Genomic DNA, 18,002 nt, shown 5'->3' with positions numbered 1-18,002 from the left:
GGATGGTTCTTCTCTTTCCTCTGCTGCTAGAACTTGGCAGACACACAAATGCCGTTCCCCTTTGTGCATGTTTCTCTCGAGAATATATACTGCCGAATATTTGAAAGAATGGCGTGCGCCTTCTCAACCCTCCAAGAAGCCGCCGCCGCCGCCGCCGCCGAGAACCCTGCGTACCGACAGGTCACCATGTAAAGCTTTCCTCGATAAAGTCGACCACGGTCTCGCCCTGGACCGCCCGCACAGCACCTCGCACGTCGTCTGCGAGAGCGCCGGGTCCGCAGACCGTCACCGCCATGGCTCCGACTTGCTCTTGGACCTCTTTTGAGAGCAGCAGCGGGATGTTTGGTCGGCCGGGAAACATCTTGACGGTGGAGCTGCTGGTCATGACGTCGCGGGCGTTCTGCGGACGAGTCACAAACACCTGGATGCGAAGGATATCCTTGCGGTTCGGTATCCGCAGGACACGGTCCATGAATGGACGCACCCATTCCAGAGATTCGTACTCTCGGATGATCCACACCAGGGTCACTCGTCGGGTAGCTACCGTTGCTGCGTTGTAGCCCTCTAGGTGGTGCCTGAGGTAGGACATTTGATGCGTGATGCCGGTGGAGCCGGCAAAGAGCAAGAGATGTCCGTACGAGTCGAGGTTGTGATGTCCGGCATAGGGCCCTTCCATGGCCGCTCTGATTGTGATACCCCCAGGTGACCTTTGGGCCTTGTTGAAGAGCTGTCGCGTGAGCCCAGTCTGTGCTCCAATGACAAATGACACAGAGGTCGTGGCGCGTTTCTTGTCCATGCCCCCGTAAAGAGGCTCCTCCTTTTCGGAAATAGGCAGCGAGTACGCGGCGGAATGGTCGACCCAGGCGACAGAAAACGGATGGCTCTCCCAGCATCTGATGCCTGAAAAGCGCAGGTAGGCGTGGGTGCCGGGCTCGATGTTCTTGTATCGTGGAAGATGTAGCGTGACACGGGTCACCTCACCGGGCATGGCTTCACAAAAGGCATCGGTGAAGCCCTTGTTTGACCAATTGTCGTACACAAGTCGAAAAAATCGAGCAAACCGATCCGCAAACCACAAGGCCATGATGCACATGATCCACGACAGCTGCGGCAGGCCACCGGGCAGAGAAGCGGTTGCACAGTGAATCCAGGTACAAGCGAAGATGACGAGTGCGAGCAGGATGTGGAGGTTGAGAAACGTTTCGTAAAAGGCGTGGCGAAGAGGCGAGACGGAGGCGATGAGCAAAACAACCAGGGCAAGCGTACCTACGAAACCAGACGCTATAAACGGCGCGCCCAACGCGTCTTGGAAAACGCCCTTCCAGCCTATATCGGCTACTGCTGGAATGGCCCATGCGATGGTGTGGATGACGGCCTCTAGAACAACAATGCGGCCCATCCAACGGTGCAAGAGGTTGTATGTGTCAAAGCTGATTTTGAGCATCGGTATCAAGGGGTTGTTGCGACCTGCGAAGATAATCAGTGGCACCATGTTGACAACAGCCAAGGTGCCCGAGCGGCCTCGCAGCTCTGCACAAAGGGAGTACTTGTTCTCAATTGACCATTTGAGCACAAACATGTAGGCAACATTGCTTCCGAGGTAGCACAAAATGACCAACATGTGAAGGCGCGACGGCAGGGTGCCCACGTTGACGGCGGACGAGAGCTTGAACTCGCGGTTGTGTCGCTTATTCCACAGAGGCGCGTAGGTGAGGTGCTTCTTGAGGCCAGGCATCCAGCTCCACTGCGAGGTTTTCCAGTAGCCTTGCTTCTCTCGCGGAGTCGACATGGCTGATACTTGTCGGAGCTTTGCCCACAGAATCTCCATGATGCGAATGGCCAGCACTGCAAGGCCGGCGAGGCCCAATGTCCACCAGAGAACATCACGAAAAAATAGGTTCATAGGCTGGTCGACGCCATTTAGCGCGGTGTAAAAAGGGGCAATGGTTGAACTGGGCTGTACCTCTCCAGATCCATGCGATGCTGCCCTTGACTCCAAAGTCTGGGTTGCGTCCATCTCTCTCAAGTGCAAAGCGTGGCGAGCCAGCGCCAGCGGAAGCCCGGGGGGAGGGGAGGAGGAGGAAGGGGAATCGGAAGCGTCGAGGGACAAGGAGAATAGAAGAAAAGGGAGGGTGGTGGGTGGTTCCCAAAGACGGTGTAGAGAATGTGAATGGGCAGATGCAAAGAATGTACGGAAGAAGCCTGCCTCTCGCGTGATGCCGCGCCCCGTCGCTCCAAGAATGCTACGGATAAAAAGGGCAGTCCGCCGCTCACAAAAAGGCTGATCGAGGCTCTTTATGTAGGCACGTCGGTTCGCATCATGCATATGTGATGGGAACGGACGAGCGGGAACGAGAGTAGCGCGCAAGGCGATTCACGGCGAGACGAGGCGTCGCTTGGACGTTTCGGTCGGACGCCGGCACCAAACTTCCAGCGGCGGCGGGAAATGGGAAACGACGGAAGGAGCGAAGAGGAGACGGCGGCACGGACCTGCCAGCCGCGCCCGTGTAGAAGAAAAGTTGCAAGGCAAGTGAGCGACTGAGTGACTGAGCCGTGGATCCGAAACCGAGAAGCCCTGGCCCAAAGGTGAGGTGAACGTGAGGGGGCAGCTGGGGGAAGTGAGGCCAAGGCCGATGTTGAGGGTAAACAAGAAGCAAGGGGGTGCTGGCATGTGGCGGAATTCTCCGCGCGAAACCGCAGCAGACTTCTGGGACCGGACTCCAGATGAAAGTTCCAGTTCCTGGGTTCGTCTGGCGCACTCCGGCAGATGGCCTGCGGCGCAAGAGGCGAAACGATGGCGTCGGATAGCGTGTGTCGATCCAAGTGTCGTCAGCCACGAGATAGGATGGGCAAAACGGTGTACGATGCGCGTGCCGGAACGACGAGTTGATGAGAAGGGGCAGTAGATGCGGTCAAGGTCTTGGGTTTTTTTCTTTTTCCTTTTTGCTTTTTTTTTCCTTTTCCGTAAACAAGTATTCCGTCGAGCTCAGGCAGGCGAGAGGCGAGTTTCAAGCAGCGTCGGGCCGCTGGTCAGTGGTGAGAAGGGGATGCGGATGCAACAGACAGTCAATAGGGCAACAGGGTACGTAGCACGGAGATTGCAATGTCAGAGGCTGTCAAGCACTGCCGACGACGATTGAAGCCAGAGCCCAAATGGCCGTCGATATTGCCCTTGTCCAACCCAATGTAAGAGATAGCGTCCGAATGTCTGGTGACGCCAAGTGCGTGGATCAGAATGAAGCAAACGACACTAGGCTTGCGTCCAGCCGTGCAGAGAAATGCCAGGGTCGGTGGATGAGTCTGAGACGAACGCGGGAGCCAAAACCTGCTAAGGAATGTAGACTGAAGACTGTCGAGGAGAAATAGGGCAAATCCGCCCACAGCGTCGAAAGCACAAATGCGGTCGCTGGGCTGGACTTGACGGAAGGGAAAAAAAGAAAATAAGGGGGAGAAAGACCCCATGGGCAGGAAACCCGGAAATCAAGAAGATGAAGAAGATGGGCGATGCTACTCAGTCGCATATGAAGACAAAAAAAAAAGCAAGGCAAGGCAAAACGTCGGGTGCTCAAAGAGAAGATGGCCTGTCCAACAACAACAAGGGCAATCAATACGAGGTCATCTACTCCGTACGGACCAGCAGTCCTACCAGTCCTGCCCCAGCTGCCCTTGAACATGCCAGGTACTGTATGGATGGGCAGGGCGGGCAGGGATAAAGAGGCTCGACGAACGAACATGCCATCATCCAACATAGCCTTCTGCACCAAAGTCAAGCCAGGTTGTTGCCGTCATGCCAGCAGCAGACAATGGACGTGTCAGGATGCAGTCGATCCAAGGAAGGACAGACGATGCCAGGGGTTCCAAAGGGAGGGCCATGGAGCGTTGGGTGCCACGAGCATTTCGTCGCCGTCAAAAAGGTCATCCGTGTTGGTGTTCATTGGCAACGTCACCGTCTGTTTGATGAAATTCACAAGCGAGCGAGGGCCAACAAATTGAGCGCGCACAGACCAGCCGGAAGAGGGTGTTGAAGACTTCACCAGCCCCTGGGCACCATTGTCTTGTCCATCATCATGGCCGGTTTCTTTGCCCTCTTGCTTCTCTTTTACCGTTTATCCTTTTCGCCGTTGACCATGCCCGCATGCACGTCTTTTGTTCGTTGGCCTTTGCAACGTTTCGTCGAAGCGCCACGGGAACCGTCATGGCTGTCGATTGTCCGCGTGCATACGCCACCATTTCGGCGGCTGCAGCTATGTTCGGCAGGCAGCTCGTCAATGGCCAGTCAATGGCCACGCTCCAATGGCCGTGGTCTTGGTGGCTGGCGAGTGCCTGGCCAAGGCCGTCGCTGACTGGCTGCCCCGTCTGCCCAATCTGCGCCAGCTGCTCACCCCAATTCTTGAAACCGCCCCCATGCAGCCGCTTCCCGTCCCAGCCTGTCAGGGGCAGGGGCAGGGCCAGCCACCACTGACCAGGCAGCCAGAACAGAGGGCAGGAGCGATGGAGGGAAGGCGGGGCCATCCATGCAGGGGAGCGTCTGGTACCAAAAGAATCGACATCGCCTCCATCCAGCCCTTCATTCGCCAGCCTCTTGCAGGCACAAGGCACACAGACGTGGCCGTCTCCTCGTCATCCCGTCTTAATTCCAGTCATCCGCCGTCCTCAAACCACCTGAAGCTATGGAAATGAAGTCCCCCATCCGCCGGCCTTTGCCGTGGATCCGACGAGCCATCGCTCGCCAGTCGCCGCAGTTCCAGGCCTATATCCATCTCCTTCATGGCTGAGGCAGAGTCCACACCAACATGGTCGGGAATCGTGATCCGTGGAACCCCATCGCCAAACCGAGTCACCATCGTGCGATGGAACTGCGATTGTTCCGAGTACACGCAGGAGTAATAGCAACGACGTATCAATCCGCATGGCCCTGATTAAACCAGGCCCCCGAATTTGGCTCACCACCACACTCCGTCCAGTCGATCCGACACCTTCTTGGCGAAATCATTTCAACCATGTTCCATGCCCGCTTTTCCGACGGGGCAACGAATTCATTCTCGACATGGCGCGCTGTCGGCGAATGGTATTTCCCAACGTTCAGTTCGCCGGCTCCCATGTCTGAGATCCTTGGGTCTTCGGGATACTTCCGCTAATTGCTCCCTTTGAACAGTTCCGCGCAGGGCAGCGCATGTAGGGACGGAAGCTAGTGTTCATGACTGGCAGGTACCACCCTTGGACATTTTTGCCAAGGCAACTACTAATATTACTAGTAACTCGTCACATGGATCGTTGCGTCCGCCAAAGGGCAGTGCAGGGTAGAGTTACGCCAAGAATATTGTTTTTCGCTTTTCATTTCGTGCTCAGAGGGTCTCTTTTGGCGCTCATCCCTTGAGCTTTCTATTTGTGGCGGAATATTTGATCCATGCAAGCGGCGAAGCAGGCTCCAATGATTCCTGTCAAGATTCTGTTGTCCTTCTAATGAGAGCACGGCTTGGCTCATCCCTGTGGCATGTGGAAGCAGCTGTCAACGGGCCGACTCGCTGCTTGCAGGATGTTGATTGTCGTCACACTAAAAATTGGGCGTGGCCCACGCCACATAGTTTTTGTGTGTTATTAGTAACTATCCTTTATTCGCTATGCGACAATGGTTGGTCATGCAACAATGGGGCTAAGCCAGAGCCTAAAGGCCACGTTTCTCCTCAAACAATATATCAATGAAGGAACGTTGTGGTGCAGAGTGCGGGAAACACTCCCCTTGATGTCCTCGACACCTCATCAAGTCAGACCACAGCTGGAATAATCTGACGCCGACGCGCAAGTATGACGGCACACTCGACGTTGAAATGGCGAAGGCGCTCATTGCTCATCGCACAGCCACATGAACATGCCCAGCCACGGCGGGGCCTGCGAGTGATTGGCCCGGCCCCCGCACGTCTCAGCCTCAGGCACTGACGATTTGTCCCGTGAGCGACGCAGCCGATCGTGCGCCGCAAATTTCCAGGCCGCGGACCCGGCATCACGAGCTGCGGGAGAACAACTTGTCGCAACCCCCATTGAGCTCGACAAGATGGGCGCCAACGCGTCGAAGCAAGAGGCCAATGGCCAGTACAAGTGGAAGGCGTCAGTCCAACGCGACAAAATCCCCTGCTACCCCAAAGTCGCTGCTAACTCTTGTCTTTTCCAAAAAACCAGCTCCGGGCCCCCTAGCGTCTCTGTCGAAGTTCTCGACTCATTCAAGTCCAGCCCAGAGGTACGGGTTGCAATTGCCTGATGTCGCTCCTCCCCGATCTGCCGTATCTGCCGTCATCCCGTCATCCGTCATCCGTCATCCGTCATCCCGTCAAATCCACAAATCGCCACATGTGTCAATGCCGTCGTCCGCTAACAGAGATGCCGCTCGCCGCCGTCCCCCACCCCAGACCGACGCCTCCCGTGCCAGGTTGATCGAACAGCATATCCAGGCGCGCGTGGCCGAAGAGCTCAAGAAGCTGCAGGACAAGGAATCCGAGGCTCTGGGTGCTGCCCACGACAAGATTGCGTCGTCGGGAGGCAGCGACGACAACGAGCCAAGCAGCTTCTCGCTCGGCAAGGAGGTCGACGAGCTGCGGCGCAAGCTGGAGGGGAGAAGAAACGTCCGCCAACTACCAGAGGGCGTCGAGAGGGCTCGCGGCGCAGTGGTTCGGTGCCTGAGGGAGCACGACCGTCGGCCCCTGGATTGCTGGCAGGAGGTGGAGGACTTCAAGGCCGAGGTGAGGAAGCTGGAGAGGACTTGGGTCGACAGGGTCACGTCATGAAACTGGGTGCTGGGGTTTCTTTGCAAGCATGCCATGCGGACGAGAGAGGTGGTGGTAATGATGATTTTTTTTTTTTTTTTTTGGTGAAGATTCACTGAATCGGCACCAGCTGCCAGCCGCCTGTGGGGGTTACGAGATGGGAAGCAAGTAGAGGAAAGGCTAGCCGTGTACATTACCGCCTTGGAGAAGGGGCGTAGAGAATAAAGATGTACAAACCGGTTGTGTTGAACTCGTCCTGTACGGAGTACATTGTGGCTGATGTCGTCGACTAGGCGAGTCGCCTACTCGGGCAACTTGGGTCCTTGCGGCCGAATTGTCTGCTGATCTTGTACAGGAGCCATGTGCACGTTTATACATTGTGGGTGGCTTGACCAATGCATTATACAGCGGGCTTATATTGCCATTGTCTGCTGATCTAGTACAGTACCCTGTACACGCATATTTGTTATTGATGCCTTGACCAATGTATTATACAGCAACCCCGATATTGTCGTGTGACAACAAGCCCGTCGACATCTGCCGCCGCAACCGCTTCTGTCCCCAGAAGGGCCTAAGCTAAACCAAGTCCAAGATGATGCCTTGATACAAGTCGTCGGCATTGTCGTCGGCATTGTCCCCGGCACCAACCGCGGCTCTCGCGCTCGCATCCTTCCTCCGCAGCAGCCCTTCGGCTCGCATCCTCTCCCTCCTCGCCGCGGCATCCTCCCACTCGGGCCCGCCAGTCCCCAAGCTAGCCAAATCGTCCCTGAATGCGCTGCGAAACCTCTCAATCCGCCTTGTATTCTCTTCGAACCGCTCGTTCCCAATGTCCATCAGCGTCCGGAGGTACGAAGCAGACACCAGCGCACACCGTCTCCCATCGACCTCGCACCCGATCAGAGACTCGAACCCCAGCCCCATCGACCGAACGGCGACCATCGGCCCCGTGGTCCGCGAATCCCCCGACGTCAGACTGACAGCCCCCGACTCCCGAAAGCCAGCCTGCAAAGCCGATCGCAGCAGAAGCTGTGCGTGCGCAAGAGAAGCCGTAAGCACATGCAGGATCTTGTGGTTTCCCCAAGAATAAAATCTCAACGTAAGCTCATTGCTCGCTAGCACGTACGCCGGGTCCGGCACAAAGTCGTCCTCACCATGGGTTCAAACTTGAAGTGAATCAGCCTTCCGCCCCGGCACCCCTGTGGTCCCGGGACCTCGCCGTCCTCGAGCCCAAGGCTGCGCAGCCAGTCCTGGCCGTCGACCGCGTCGTGCGACACGTACAGCCAGGTTCCGCCCCCTCCCTTGCCCCCGACGCCGGTCGAGGTTGCCCTTTCGCCCTCGAGGAAGACGCTGACTCGGCCCGCGCAGCTGCTGGTCGTGACGAAGCCATCGGCGCAGTTGATCTCGTCTATCAAGGGGCGGATGCCGCTGTCGACGCTGCCCTTGGGCGAGAGGTCTGCGTACTCGGCGTCCGGCGCCGCGAGCTGCTGCAGGATCCTGGTCTTTTTGGCGGTGAAGGCTTGTGGCGGCCTGGGGAGCCGCCGCTGCTGCATTTGTCGGGCGGTGTAGAGGTGTCCAGTAGACAGGAGCCCCTCCTCCTGTTTGTTTTGTTGCTGCTCGTGATCTTCACGCTGCGCAGCCAAGGAAAAAAAGAAAAGAAGAGAAGGGCATCTGGTGCTGTCTGTCTATCGGCCAATCAGGTTGCGGCGCGGGGGTGGACAGAGTTACTTGACATGACGCGGGGGGGGAGAAGGGGGTTCTCAACCTCAACTTGGACATGGCGGGTGGCTGGCGCATCAAAAACGGTAGAATTTTTTCTATTTTATTACTACTTCTTCCTTGTCGTGCCAACTACCTGCTGTGCACGTATACAGAGTACGTCCCCTCTGGTCGAAACGTCTATCCACGCACGCTGACGCCGACGCCGACGCTGACGCAGACGCAGACGATGACGCCGTGCCAGACAAGATGCACCCCGACATGTTGTTTTGAAGACGAAGACGGAAAGCAGAAAACGGAGAAAATGAAAACATTGCCATTCATTCAGGCGCAGGACTTGCCACACTGGTTGTCAAACACCCCCAAACTCCTTGCGTACAGGAAAAAATAAAATAAAATAAAAACAGGGCCATGGAATCGTCACGGGAGATACATCTTTGGCTCGCCGCACAGCACCAGCACACACGACTTCTCGCGAGCATGTGTGGAGACACGTGGTGATTCACGAGACGGTAGCGAGCTGCTTTTCTTCCGTCTCGGCGAGGAACTGGGCGTATCTGGATTTCTTGTTGTGGATGCCGCACTCGGTCTTGGACTTGCCCTTCCAGCGGCCGGCGCGCTCGTCCTCGCCCTCCTTGACGGGCGAGGTGGAGTGCCAGTCGCCGACGGACTTGTAGCCGCGGTCGAGGAGCGCGTTGTAGGGCACCTTGTGCTCCTTGACGTAGTCGCTGACCTGGGCAAAGGACCACGTGGCCATGGGGTTGATCTTGATGACGCCTCGCTCCTCGTCGAGCTCGATGACGGGGATGGAGCCGCGCGCGGCGCCCTGCGAGCGACGGCGCCCGTTGAGGACCGCCGCGACCCCGAGCTCCTGGTATGCGCGCTCGAGGGGCTCGACCTTGACGATCCAGTCGTACATGTCGTCGGCCGTGTTCCACAGCTCCCGGCCGTACGTCGCCTCAAACTGCTCCGCCGTGTCGATGCCGTCGGGCTTGAAGACGTTGATGGGCACGTTGGGGTAGCGGGCCCTTACGCGGTCCAGCAGCTCGTGCGTCTCCCTGAAGTGGTGCAGCGTGTCGAGGAAGATGAGCTGGACCGGCTTGGACTCGGGGTTCTCGTCCTGGATCCTGGAGAGCATGTCCATGGTGGCGAGGCCGGTGAGGCCAAACGCCGTCGACTGGAACAGGTTGGGGAACAGGATCTTGCAGAAGCGCAGAATGTCCATGGGGTGCATGGGCTCCATTTGCCTGTTGAGGTATTCGACGTGGGCCTTTGTCAGCGAGACTTCTGGCCGCGAGGGCTCCTCGGCCGAGTAGTCGGACTGCCCTGAGGCGTATCCTGATTCGGGCTCGGCCTTTTCGTCAACGAAGGACGACCGAGGCGCGGCTTCTGACATGACTGACGGCATGCTGGGAGCGCTGCTGGTGCGGCGTTGGATGGAACCGAGTGTTTCCGCGGCGGACGACGGACGAGGGGGAGCAGCAAGAGGGACACGCAGAAGCCGTGGTTTGTGTCTGGTGGTGAACAATGGGCCTGGCCGAGAGACGAGTGCCCGTCCGTATCTTTTGCTCTGGTATTTCTGCCTCTTCCTTTGCTGAAACTCGAATACCAAGCTGTGGAGACTACAAGAATGACTCTGACGCTGACGAATGGACAGTAATCACGACACCGCCTTGTATAGATGGGATGAAGGGGAAAACCAGAAGACGGGCACACCGATATGGGAGGAAGGAGTCTCGAGGTGGATTAAGTCGGAGAAAGTGTGTGAGTTCAAACGGCGGACGAAGAGGGAGACAATTGTCTATTCGGCCCTGACTAATTGCCTACTTGTGCATTGACAATGGTTTTCCAAAACACACACATCCATGCCCTTTCCGAGAACCTTTTCCGTCCCAGGTGGCCGTCCACCGCCGATGGTTTGCCTGGCGGCCCCAAGGGATAGCAGATTGCGTCTGGGAGCGATCACGACATCGACGCCATTGCTTCCGCGATGTGAGCGGCGAAATGTGATTGGCTGGCGGGCCGGCGGGATTTGCCTGGACCCATGTACCGAGTACTTGGTCAAGCACGCCATCACCACGCAAAACGGAGGTTTCCTTTACCGAATGGGTCCCCCGGTTCTTTTTTTCTGGGGTGGATGAGAAATGGCGGCTCTTCGCAATGATCTCATCGTCGAGGGATGAGAAGGGGGGCCAAGTAAACACGCTGTGCTGACAATTCCACCGCAACGTGGTTTTCTTTTATTTTCCCGCCTCGCAGCGCATGGACTTGGTGGCCCGCGGCAACGTTGAGCGTTTGCAACATTCGACCAGGGACTCACCTCACGCCGCCAAGGCTCGCTGACATGTGCCGATGTTCCGAACCAAATTAAACTTAGCTAGACGGTATGAACTTACGCATTGTAAAAATCAATAGATGGCGCTTGGTGGAAATAAACCGCGAGTCCATAATTTCTTCAATTCCGCCGTCACGCCGAATGCCTCGCTATATAATAATACCAGATTTTGGACCAATCAAGTGTCGGGGAGACGAGAAACTAGGCCTCGGCTGGTCGGCGCTGGTGCGGCAGTCGGCGCATGGCACCGAGCGCCGCGAAGTTGCACGGGCGACCTTTTCTGCACGAGCGACAACCCTAACCCTTGGACACCTGGACATGACGTTGCTGTCAAGCTCAGCGGTGGGGCGTCCGCTCAAGTGCCAAGCCGGGCCAAGCAAATTTGAGACAAGGAGGCACTTGCTTGACTTACTCACCAGGTGCCGCCACAGTATTTTGCTCACGAGGCACAGTCATCATTCAATTGCCTCCTTCTGAGCTTTCAAGTTGCCCTTCCTCCAGCGAGCACATCTCGGACCCCAGCCGTGCAAAAAGGCAGCAGCATCATTGGCCCTGCCATCGGGACGCTTGCGAACAGAAGAGAAGACAACTCGGCTTGACGAGCTGCGCCGCCGACGACGCGCACACGCAAACATACTCAACACCTTTTGGCCTGGTTGTGTTTTCCCCCGCCTCACCGCGAATCCAGCAGAGCTCAACCATGGCTGAATCCGGCCGACGCAAACCGTCCGCGGAGCGTCCGCAGATGGACAGGATGCGCCGCAGCAGCTCCTACTTGAGCGACCACCAGCAGTACAGACCGCCAAAGCCAGAAACGTACCACGGCATCGACGAGCTGGTTGAGGGAGGACGCCCGTCGCCCTTGGCCTCCTCTCCCAAGACCTTGCTGCCCTTCCGAGGCGTGCCCCAGGACGGTATGCCCGCGACCATAGTAGAGAGCGGAGTGAGCCACGGCCTGTCGCATCCCAACTGCGCGCCGCCGGCTGGACACAAGTCGGATCGCCTGGTGGCCACCTTATTCTACAGGGGCTCTTCATCTTCTTCCTCTGCTGCCGGCTCTCCGTCTGCTTCCACGAGATCGGCTGGCCTGCCGGAGAGCAACGACGCGCTGCCGCCCAACATGGCGCCCACGAGCAACATGGACGAGTTCCCGCTGGAGCCTCCGACCCAGGAATCGGAGCAGCTGGACCACATCTACGGCTCGTACATCTCGCCACTCTGCATAGCGTCCTTCCTGCACCTCATGTCGACCTTTCCTCAGTCCCGGGGAGCCGGGGAACCGCACTCGTCACACCGCTGCCTCGACAACCCCGAGACACCGCGCATTGTAGAGCTCACACTCTCGCCAACCCCAACGCCTGACTGTCTCAGTCTGTCTGACCTGCGGAAGCACGAGATGATTTACCGTTTCGAGCAGGAGTGGAGCGTGGACGTTGTGCTGCAGCCAGACCTCGTCTGGCGTAGACACCCTCGCTTGGTCGTCTTTGACATGGACAGCACCCTCATCACGCAGGAAGTGATTGAGCTCATGGCCGATACCATCAAAGAACCCGCGGACCTGGCGGCCCGCGTAGCGGAGATCACTCGCCGAGCCATGATGGGCGAGCTGGAGTTTGAGGCGTCGTTCCGCGAACGGGTCGCCCTGCTCAAGGGTGTCAGTGCGACGGTGTTTGACGACCTGCGGCCTGTTGTCGACGTCACCAAGGGCGTCCCCGAGCTCATCAGGGCTCTCAAGCGACTGGGCGTCAAGACGGCGGTGCTGTCTGGCGGATTCCAACCGCTAACCGCCTGGCTGGCTGGGCAGCTGGACATCGACTACGCCTTTGCCAACGAGGTTGTCGTCGACGAGGGCAAACTGACGGGCGAAGCCAAGGGCAAGATTGTCGGCAAGGAGCGCAAGCGCGATCTCCTCGTCGAGATTGCGGCCAAGGAGGGTATTCACCTGTCACAGGCGGTGGCTGTTGGCGATGGTGCAAACGACCTGCTGATGCTGCGCGAGGCCGGGCTGGGCGTGGCGTGGAATGCGAAGCCGCGGGTGCAGATGGAGGCGGATGCGAGGTTGAATTCGGACAGTCTGCTGGACTTGCTGTACTTGTTTGGATTTACGGCTGAAGAGATACAGATGCTGTGTACGGAGGTGTGAGAAACATTCACAAAACAAAACAAAACAAAACAGCGGCCACATTTTGACGGTGGGCAGCTATTTGGGACGCGGGGGACTCGTGTCGTGGCCTAGCGTATTTTTTTTTCATTAGCATGGGTTAAGGAGGAGCCATTGTAATGCATCATCAGAAAGCAGCTTTCTTCTTCAACCTGCCGTTGTTCCCAGAGTCGGTGACGGGACGCGCAAGAATCGCAACGAAGCAGCAGCAGCAACAGAAGCAGCAGCAGCAGCGAGGCAATGACACAAAAAGAATACGTTGCCTGTTGAAACGGGGCTCATCCGGCGCCCAGCTACACATCTACCTCTACGTGGACACCCCACGGCCCATCCTTGGCCTTGTTTTGCCGGCAGCCGCGCATCCCGGGCCGCCATTTCTCAAATCTACACGGCTTCAATATACAGCGCGCCCTCCGCCCTTCTTCCCTCCCCCCTCCGCGGACTCAAGGGTATCCCTCCTTGCCCCATTTGTTGTACTTGTCGTGCAGCTCCGCGGGCAGCGTGACGTTGGGGACGACGACGACGTTGAGTGCGCTCGGGGCGTCCTTGGGCTCCTTGGAAAGGTCGCCGCCGGGGTGGTACTTGTATTTCCCTTGGCCCTCGCCCTCCCAGGGCCTGCTGGCGATGGTGACGGGGCTTTCGGACGTGGACTTTGTAGGGGAGCGGCCTGCCGGTCGGGCGGTACGGTACGTGCGTGGGTTAGCCGCGTGTGCTGCTGCTGCGTGTGTGCGCTGCCGGGACGGGGACGGGGACGGGGACGGGGCGCCCAGGCGACGTAGACATACCAAAGTAGAAGCCGGCTCCGCCGAGGGCGGCGACCATGACACCGCCGAGGATCTGGTCTCTTAGCTTGGGGGGTTTTTGTCGCGTTGGAGGAGGCCCGGAGGAGGACGCACCATAAGCTCGGGGTTACGCTTGGACTCGCTCTTGAGGTCGCCGCTGGACTGGAGGCGACGGGCGGTGGTGGTGAAGAGACGGCGGGGGATTAGGGAGGCCATTATTACTGTTCTTCTTCTTCTTTGCGGTGACGAGGGCGGATGCTGGATCGAGGTGGCGGGTTCACGGGGTCTGTGGGAATTGAGAAGCTTGATGTCTTTGGGCTCTGGGGTGAGGTGAGAGGAGGGCACGGCTTGCGAAGAATGCTATTGGCCAATTGGATGTGTCACGTGGGGGGTCACGTTAGGGCACGGTCTGGTGACGTGTGACGAGGACGTCATGGGTCCATGGCTACGGGTTCCCTTTGGCGCGTGTGTGTCAATTCGTGCTCTTGCTTGCTTGCTGCTTGGGATGGGGGATGGCGGCTGTCTTGTGCTAGGGGATGCGGTGTGGGTATGGCGCAATCGCGGTGGCATCATGGGAGGTGTGGCGAGGGCCGGCCGGCGAGTCCGGCATTGACGGGGCCGGATGATGCCGACACGATGCTGGAGGGCCCGGAGGGGGATGCCTCTGGGCCGCTACGTGTGTACCGTTCTTGTCTGTCTGGATGTTGGCAGTATGAAGGTACCGAGCACTCAAGTAAGAACCTACCTAAGTACCCGGGTAGGTACTTAAGGTACGTTAGTAATGCACTCAAGTGCCTAGGTACTTGAGTACTTGTGTTGGTCGCGGACAGTTGCGCACTAGCGCGCGCAAGGCGTTGTGCTAGACCAGATTGGACCACGACCGGTTGACCCCTTGTTCAACAACTGGTAATGCAAACGAACGACTTAATTACCTAGGTAATGCGTGGGCGCGGCCTGCGCACTGGCTGGCGCTGCTGCGGCGCGGAAAAAGGAAAAAGGACCACCATCACTCCCGCCAGACTTTCATCGCCTTGGCCTCCTTTCCCCTTCCCTTCCTCACCCACCTTGGCAGAGCCCTCCGTGACACGCCCATCGTCCATCGTCCATCGTCGCCCGTGTCGTGGCCCTTTGCATTCCTCCAGACCTAAGCCCGTCCCTTTGTCCTGTCTCTCGGCCTGCGACCGCCCGCTCCGCTCCCTTCCCTCGTCGCACTGGCCCTGGGCAAACACGACGACACGACACTTGATACGTCTCTCGTCACATCTGCTCCGCTGGTCGTCGTCGTCGCCTCGCTCCGCTCCCTTTCGATGCGCTCTTATCCAGCCAACCTTTGCATCAGGACCTATCTGGCTCCCTCAGGAAATTGCTCTCGCCCTTTTCGACGAACCTAGTTTATTCAACCCACCTCCGCTGGAATTCGGACTTTGCTGGACACCACGTATACTCCCTGAATCTGAGAGGGCGGCCTGCCTCGGATTGGAGCAATAACCACGGCCGCGCCCGCTCGGTAAACCAAGCCATCGACATTGGGCCTTTTGTGCAACGACGCGGAAGTTCGGTCATGTTTTAACGCCATCGGACGAGATCGCAAGGTAAAGAGCATCACCATCATGCGCTCCCAGGACCCGGCCGGCAGGGCCGTGTCACTAGGGGACAACGACGGCGCTCTCCCTCACGCCGGCGGGACCAGCCATCAGCGACCTGCAAGTATTGTCTCTTCACGTATGACGGACATTGCCAGCGACGATGGGGGCGAGGCAACGGCCGGGAATGCCAATCCATCGCGACCAGAAACCGCCAGGACCGGTGCTTCGTCCAAAGCTACCTGGGCGGCAGCGGCTGCGCGCAAGGCTCTGGCGCCTGGCCTTCAATCAAACAGAGCAAGTCTTGCAAGCACAAGTGCCTCGGCACCGGCACGCACACCTAGTTTGACGACGCGGAGCCATGTACCGTCGCTGACATCTGGTGCCTTCCTTCGACCCATGAGTTCCCAGAAGCTACAAGCACAGCGAGGGGCCGGCGCGAGACCTGTCCCCGTCAACCAGCAATTACGTCCGCCGCCTGCGAACCTCGATGACAATGAAACCGACATGGGCGGCAGCCTCATTGACGGAGCGAGTGGCGGCGGGAACATGCACAACATTGCCCAGCTCCAGCGCAAAGCGAGTGCAGGACAAAGCCTGCGCCCCCCGCCGTCGCGAGGGACTGAAGTGACCGACGAGGACATGTTGGATCGTTTCATTGCCAATGCGAGCCCGACCACGGCGCACTTTCCCGCCGCCAGCATGTCCGACAGTGTTCGGCCCCTGCAGGCACGAGCCGGCCAGAGCAGGGACCTGACTATAAACGTGGACAAGAGCTATAGAGACCTCGCAAACCACGCCAGCCCCGTGAGGTCGACGAAATCGTTCCGCTCAAGCTTTCTTTTACCAGCAAAGGCGGAGCAGGCGCACCCCAGCCGGCACAGGGACAGGGACACCGCAGGTGCCGAGAAGCTTTCCTCTACGGCTTCATCACCGCGATTGCCCAGGGTAGGGTCGCGCTCCGGACCTCAGCCGTCGGCAACGCGTCCGCAAGGACAGAGCCGCGGCCGTGTTCACCAATACTTTGACGGCAATACGGTGTTCTGCCTTGGCGGTAGGTGGCAGAACACCAGACACACACCCATCAATATTGCAACCGGGGCACTCATCGTCATCCCATGCGCCTTGTTCTATGGCTTTGAAGCACCCTGGCTGTGGCACAACGTCTCGCCTGCCATTCCCGTCACGTTTGCGTATCTGACCTATCTATGCCTCTCTTCCTTTGTTCATGCCTCCGTTTCAGACCCTGGTGTGAGTTGTGTTTGACGGAATCCCCCTTTGTCATTGCCGTGCGATGCTGACCGAGTACAGATTCTGCCTCGGAACCTCCATCAGTTCCCGCCAGTCTCCGACCAGGATGACCCTCTTCGGCTTGGACCACCAACGAATGACTGGACGCTGGTCAAGTCGGCCGAATCTTCGGCAGCTGCCATGGAAGTTCCGGTGAAGCACTGCCGGACTTGCAACATTTGGCGGCCGCCTCGAGCTCACCACTGCCGGCTATGCGATAATTGCGTCGAGACGCACGACCACCACTGTGTGTGGCTGAACAACTGCGTTGGCAAACGCAACTACCGCTACTTCTTTGCATTTGTCACGTCCTCCACGATTCTGGCCGCGTATCTGATTGGCACGAGCTTGACACTGATCCTCACACATATGAATCGTGCAAACATCTCGTTTGGCGAATCCATCGACCACTTTCGGGTCGCATTTGCCCTCGTCATTCTTGGAGTGGCTTTAATCGTGTACCCCGGCGGGTTGACGGGCTACCACTTATTCCTCATGGCTCGCGGGGAGACGACGCGAGAATACATCAACTCGCACAAGTTTGCAAAGAAGGAACGGTACAGGGCTTACAGCCAGGGCAACTGGCTCAAGAACCTGATGGTCGTTCTCTGCCGCCCTCGATCCCCCGCATACTATCGCTTCAAGGGCAAATATCGGCCCGGGGATCAGCGACTTGGCCAGCACTACAGCCTGCGGACACGAAAGAACCCGCAAGGCCTCGAATTAGACGTGGTGGCACCTGGCTCACGCGGATTCCAAGGGCCGGTTGCGTTGCGAGGAGAGAGCCGGGGATGAGTGACTCTTTGACAAGTGTATCCATGTCTGGCAATGACTGCATTGTTGGTGCACACATCTTGGGAGCACAGCTGTATCTTACAACCTTTTCTACTTCATTTTGTCTTTATTTGCCACAACCTTGTTTAATGGACCTAGAAAGAGGAGGTAATGGATCGCCATGGATTGTCGAGTCTGGCGAGGAGCGTGGCGGACGGGGGTGTACAAAAGAGACGTGCTGGGTACGCTTTTTTCTTCATTGTTTCTCCATTTCTTTCGTCTATTATACCCTCAGCGACCTGAGTTTCCACTATGTAAGCGGAGAGAGATATGGGGAGGAGGATGGGAAGCGGAGAGAATGTAAGTAGAATGTTTGGGAAAGGGGGCAAGCGTACCGCCACGCCGGCCGTTGGGCCTTGGAGCAGATTTCGAGTAAATACCATACCACCAGCTTTGATGTACGTTTGTATACTTCAGGATGAACTTGAGTCGAGGTGGAAAAGCGGTGGCACGTGGAAGTTGTGTGCGTGTGCACATGCACATGTACATGCACATCGACACATGGTGGCACGAGGTACACAGTTACTCGGTACGTGCCTGCGT

General features: G+C 57.8%; 7 protein-coding genes across 7 annotated transcripts; 3 read left to right on the top strand and 4 right to left on the bottom strand.

Annotated features, from left to right (window-relative positions):
- Positions 1–181: 181 nt before the first annotated feature.
- Positions 182–2,017, bottom strand: MAM_02158 (ferric reductase; the record flags this gene model as incomplete). The annotated part of the gene is made up of 1 exon (XM_040820957.1): positions 182–2,017. The coding sequence occupies one exon, from the start codon at positions 2,015–2,017 to the stop codon at positions 182–184; it is 1,836 nt and encodes a 611-aa protein (XP_040681300.1).
- A 4,035-nt stretch (positions 2,018–6,052) lies between these two features.
- On the top strand, positions 6,053–6,779 carry MAM_02157 (DUF1690 domain-containing protein; the record flags this gene model as incomplete). Its single annotated transcript, XM_040820956.1, has 3 exons — positions 6,053–6,105; positions 6,178–6,235; positions 6,405–6,779. 3 exons carry the CDS (start codon positions 6,053–6,055, stop codon positions 6,777–6,779), a joined length of 486 nt encoding a protein of 161 aa, XP_040681299.1.
- A 555-nt stretch (positions 6,780–7,334) lies between these two features.
- MAM_02156 (tRNA wybutosine-synthesizing protein) lies at positions 7,335–8,308 on the bottom strand (the record flags this gene model as incomplete). The annotated part of the gene is made up of 2 exons (XM_040820955.1): positions 7,335–7,784; positions 7,910–8,308. The coding sequence occupies 2 exons, from the start codon at positions 8,306–8,308 to the stop codon at positions 7,335–7,337; spliced, it is 849 nt and encodes a 282-aa protein (XP_040681298.1).
- A 668-nt stretch (positions 8,309–8,976) lies between these two features.
- Positions 8,977–9,870, bottom strand: MAM_02155 (phosphoadenosine phosphosulfate reductase; the record flags this gene model as incomplete). Its single annotated transcript, XM_040820954.1, has 1 exon — positions 8,977–9,870. One exon carries the CDS (start codon positions 9,868–9,870, stop codon positions 8,977–8,979), a length of 894 nt encoding a protein of 297 aa, XP_040681297.1.
- A 1,639-nt stretch (positions 9,871–11,509) lies between these two features.
- Positions 11,510–12,952, top strand: MAM_02154 (phosphoserine phosphatase; the record flags this gene model as incomplete). Its single annotated transcript, XM_040820953.1, has 1 exon — positions 11,510–12,952. The coding sequence occupies one exon, from the start codon at positions 11,510–11,512 to the stop codon at positions 12,950–12,952; it is 1,443 nt and encodes a 480-aa protein (XP_040681296.1).
- A 461-nt stretch (positions 12,953–13,413) lies between these two features.
- On the bottom strand, positions 13,414–13,968 carry MAM_02153 (uncharacterized protein; the record flags this gene model as incomplete). Its single annotated transcript, XM_040820952.1, has 3 exons — positions 13,414–13,637; positions 13,756–13,819; positions 13,867–13,968. The coding sequence occupies 3 exons, from the start codon at positions 13,966–13,968 to the stop codon at positions 13,414–13,416; spliced, it is 390 nt and encodes a 129-aa protein (XP_040681295.1).
- A 1,394-nt stretch (positions 13,969–15,362) lies between these two features.
- MAM_02152 (Palmitoyltransferase ERF2) lies at positions 15,363–17,420 on the top strand (the record flags this gene model as incomplete). The annotated part of the gene is made up of 2 exons (XM_040820951.1): positions 15,363–16,586; positions 16,647–17,420. The coding sequence occupies 2 exons, from the start codon at positions 15,363–15,365 to the stop codon at positions 17,418–17,420; spliced, it is 1,998 nt and encodes a 665-aa protein (XP_040681294.1).
- Between the last annotated feature and the right edge of the window lie 582 nt (positions 17,421–18,002).

The sequence above is a fragment of the Metarhizium album genome (genome assembly GCF_000804445.1).
Source record: "Metarhizium album ARSEF 1941 chromosome Unknown scaffold_3, whole genome shotgun sequence".
Taxonomy (NCBI): Eukaryota; Fungi; Ascomycota; class Sordariomycetes; order Hypocreales; family Clavicipitaceae; genus Metarhizium; species Metarhizium album.
This window is presented reverse-complemented; position numbering and strand designations above follow the sequence as displayed.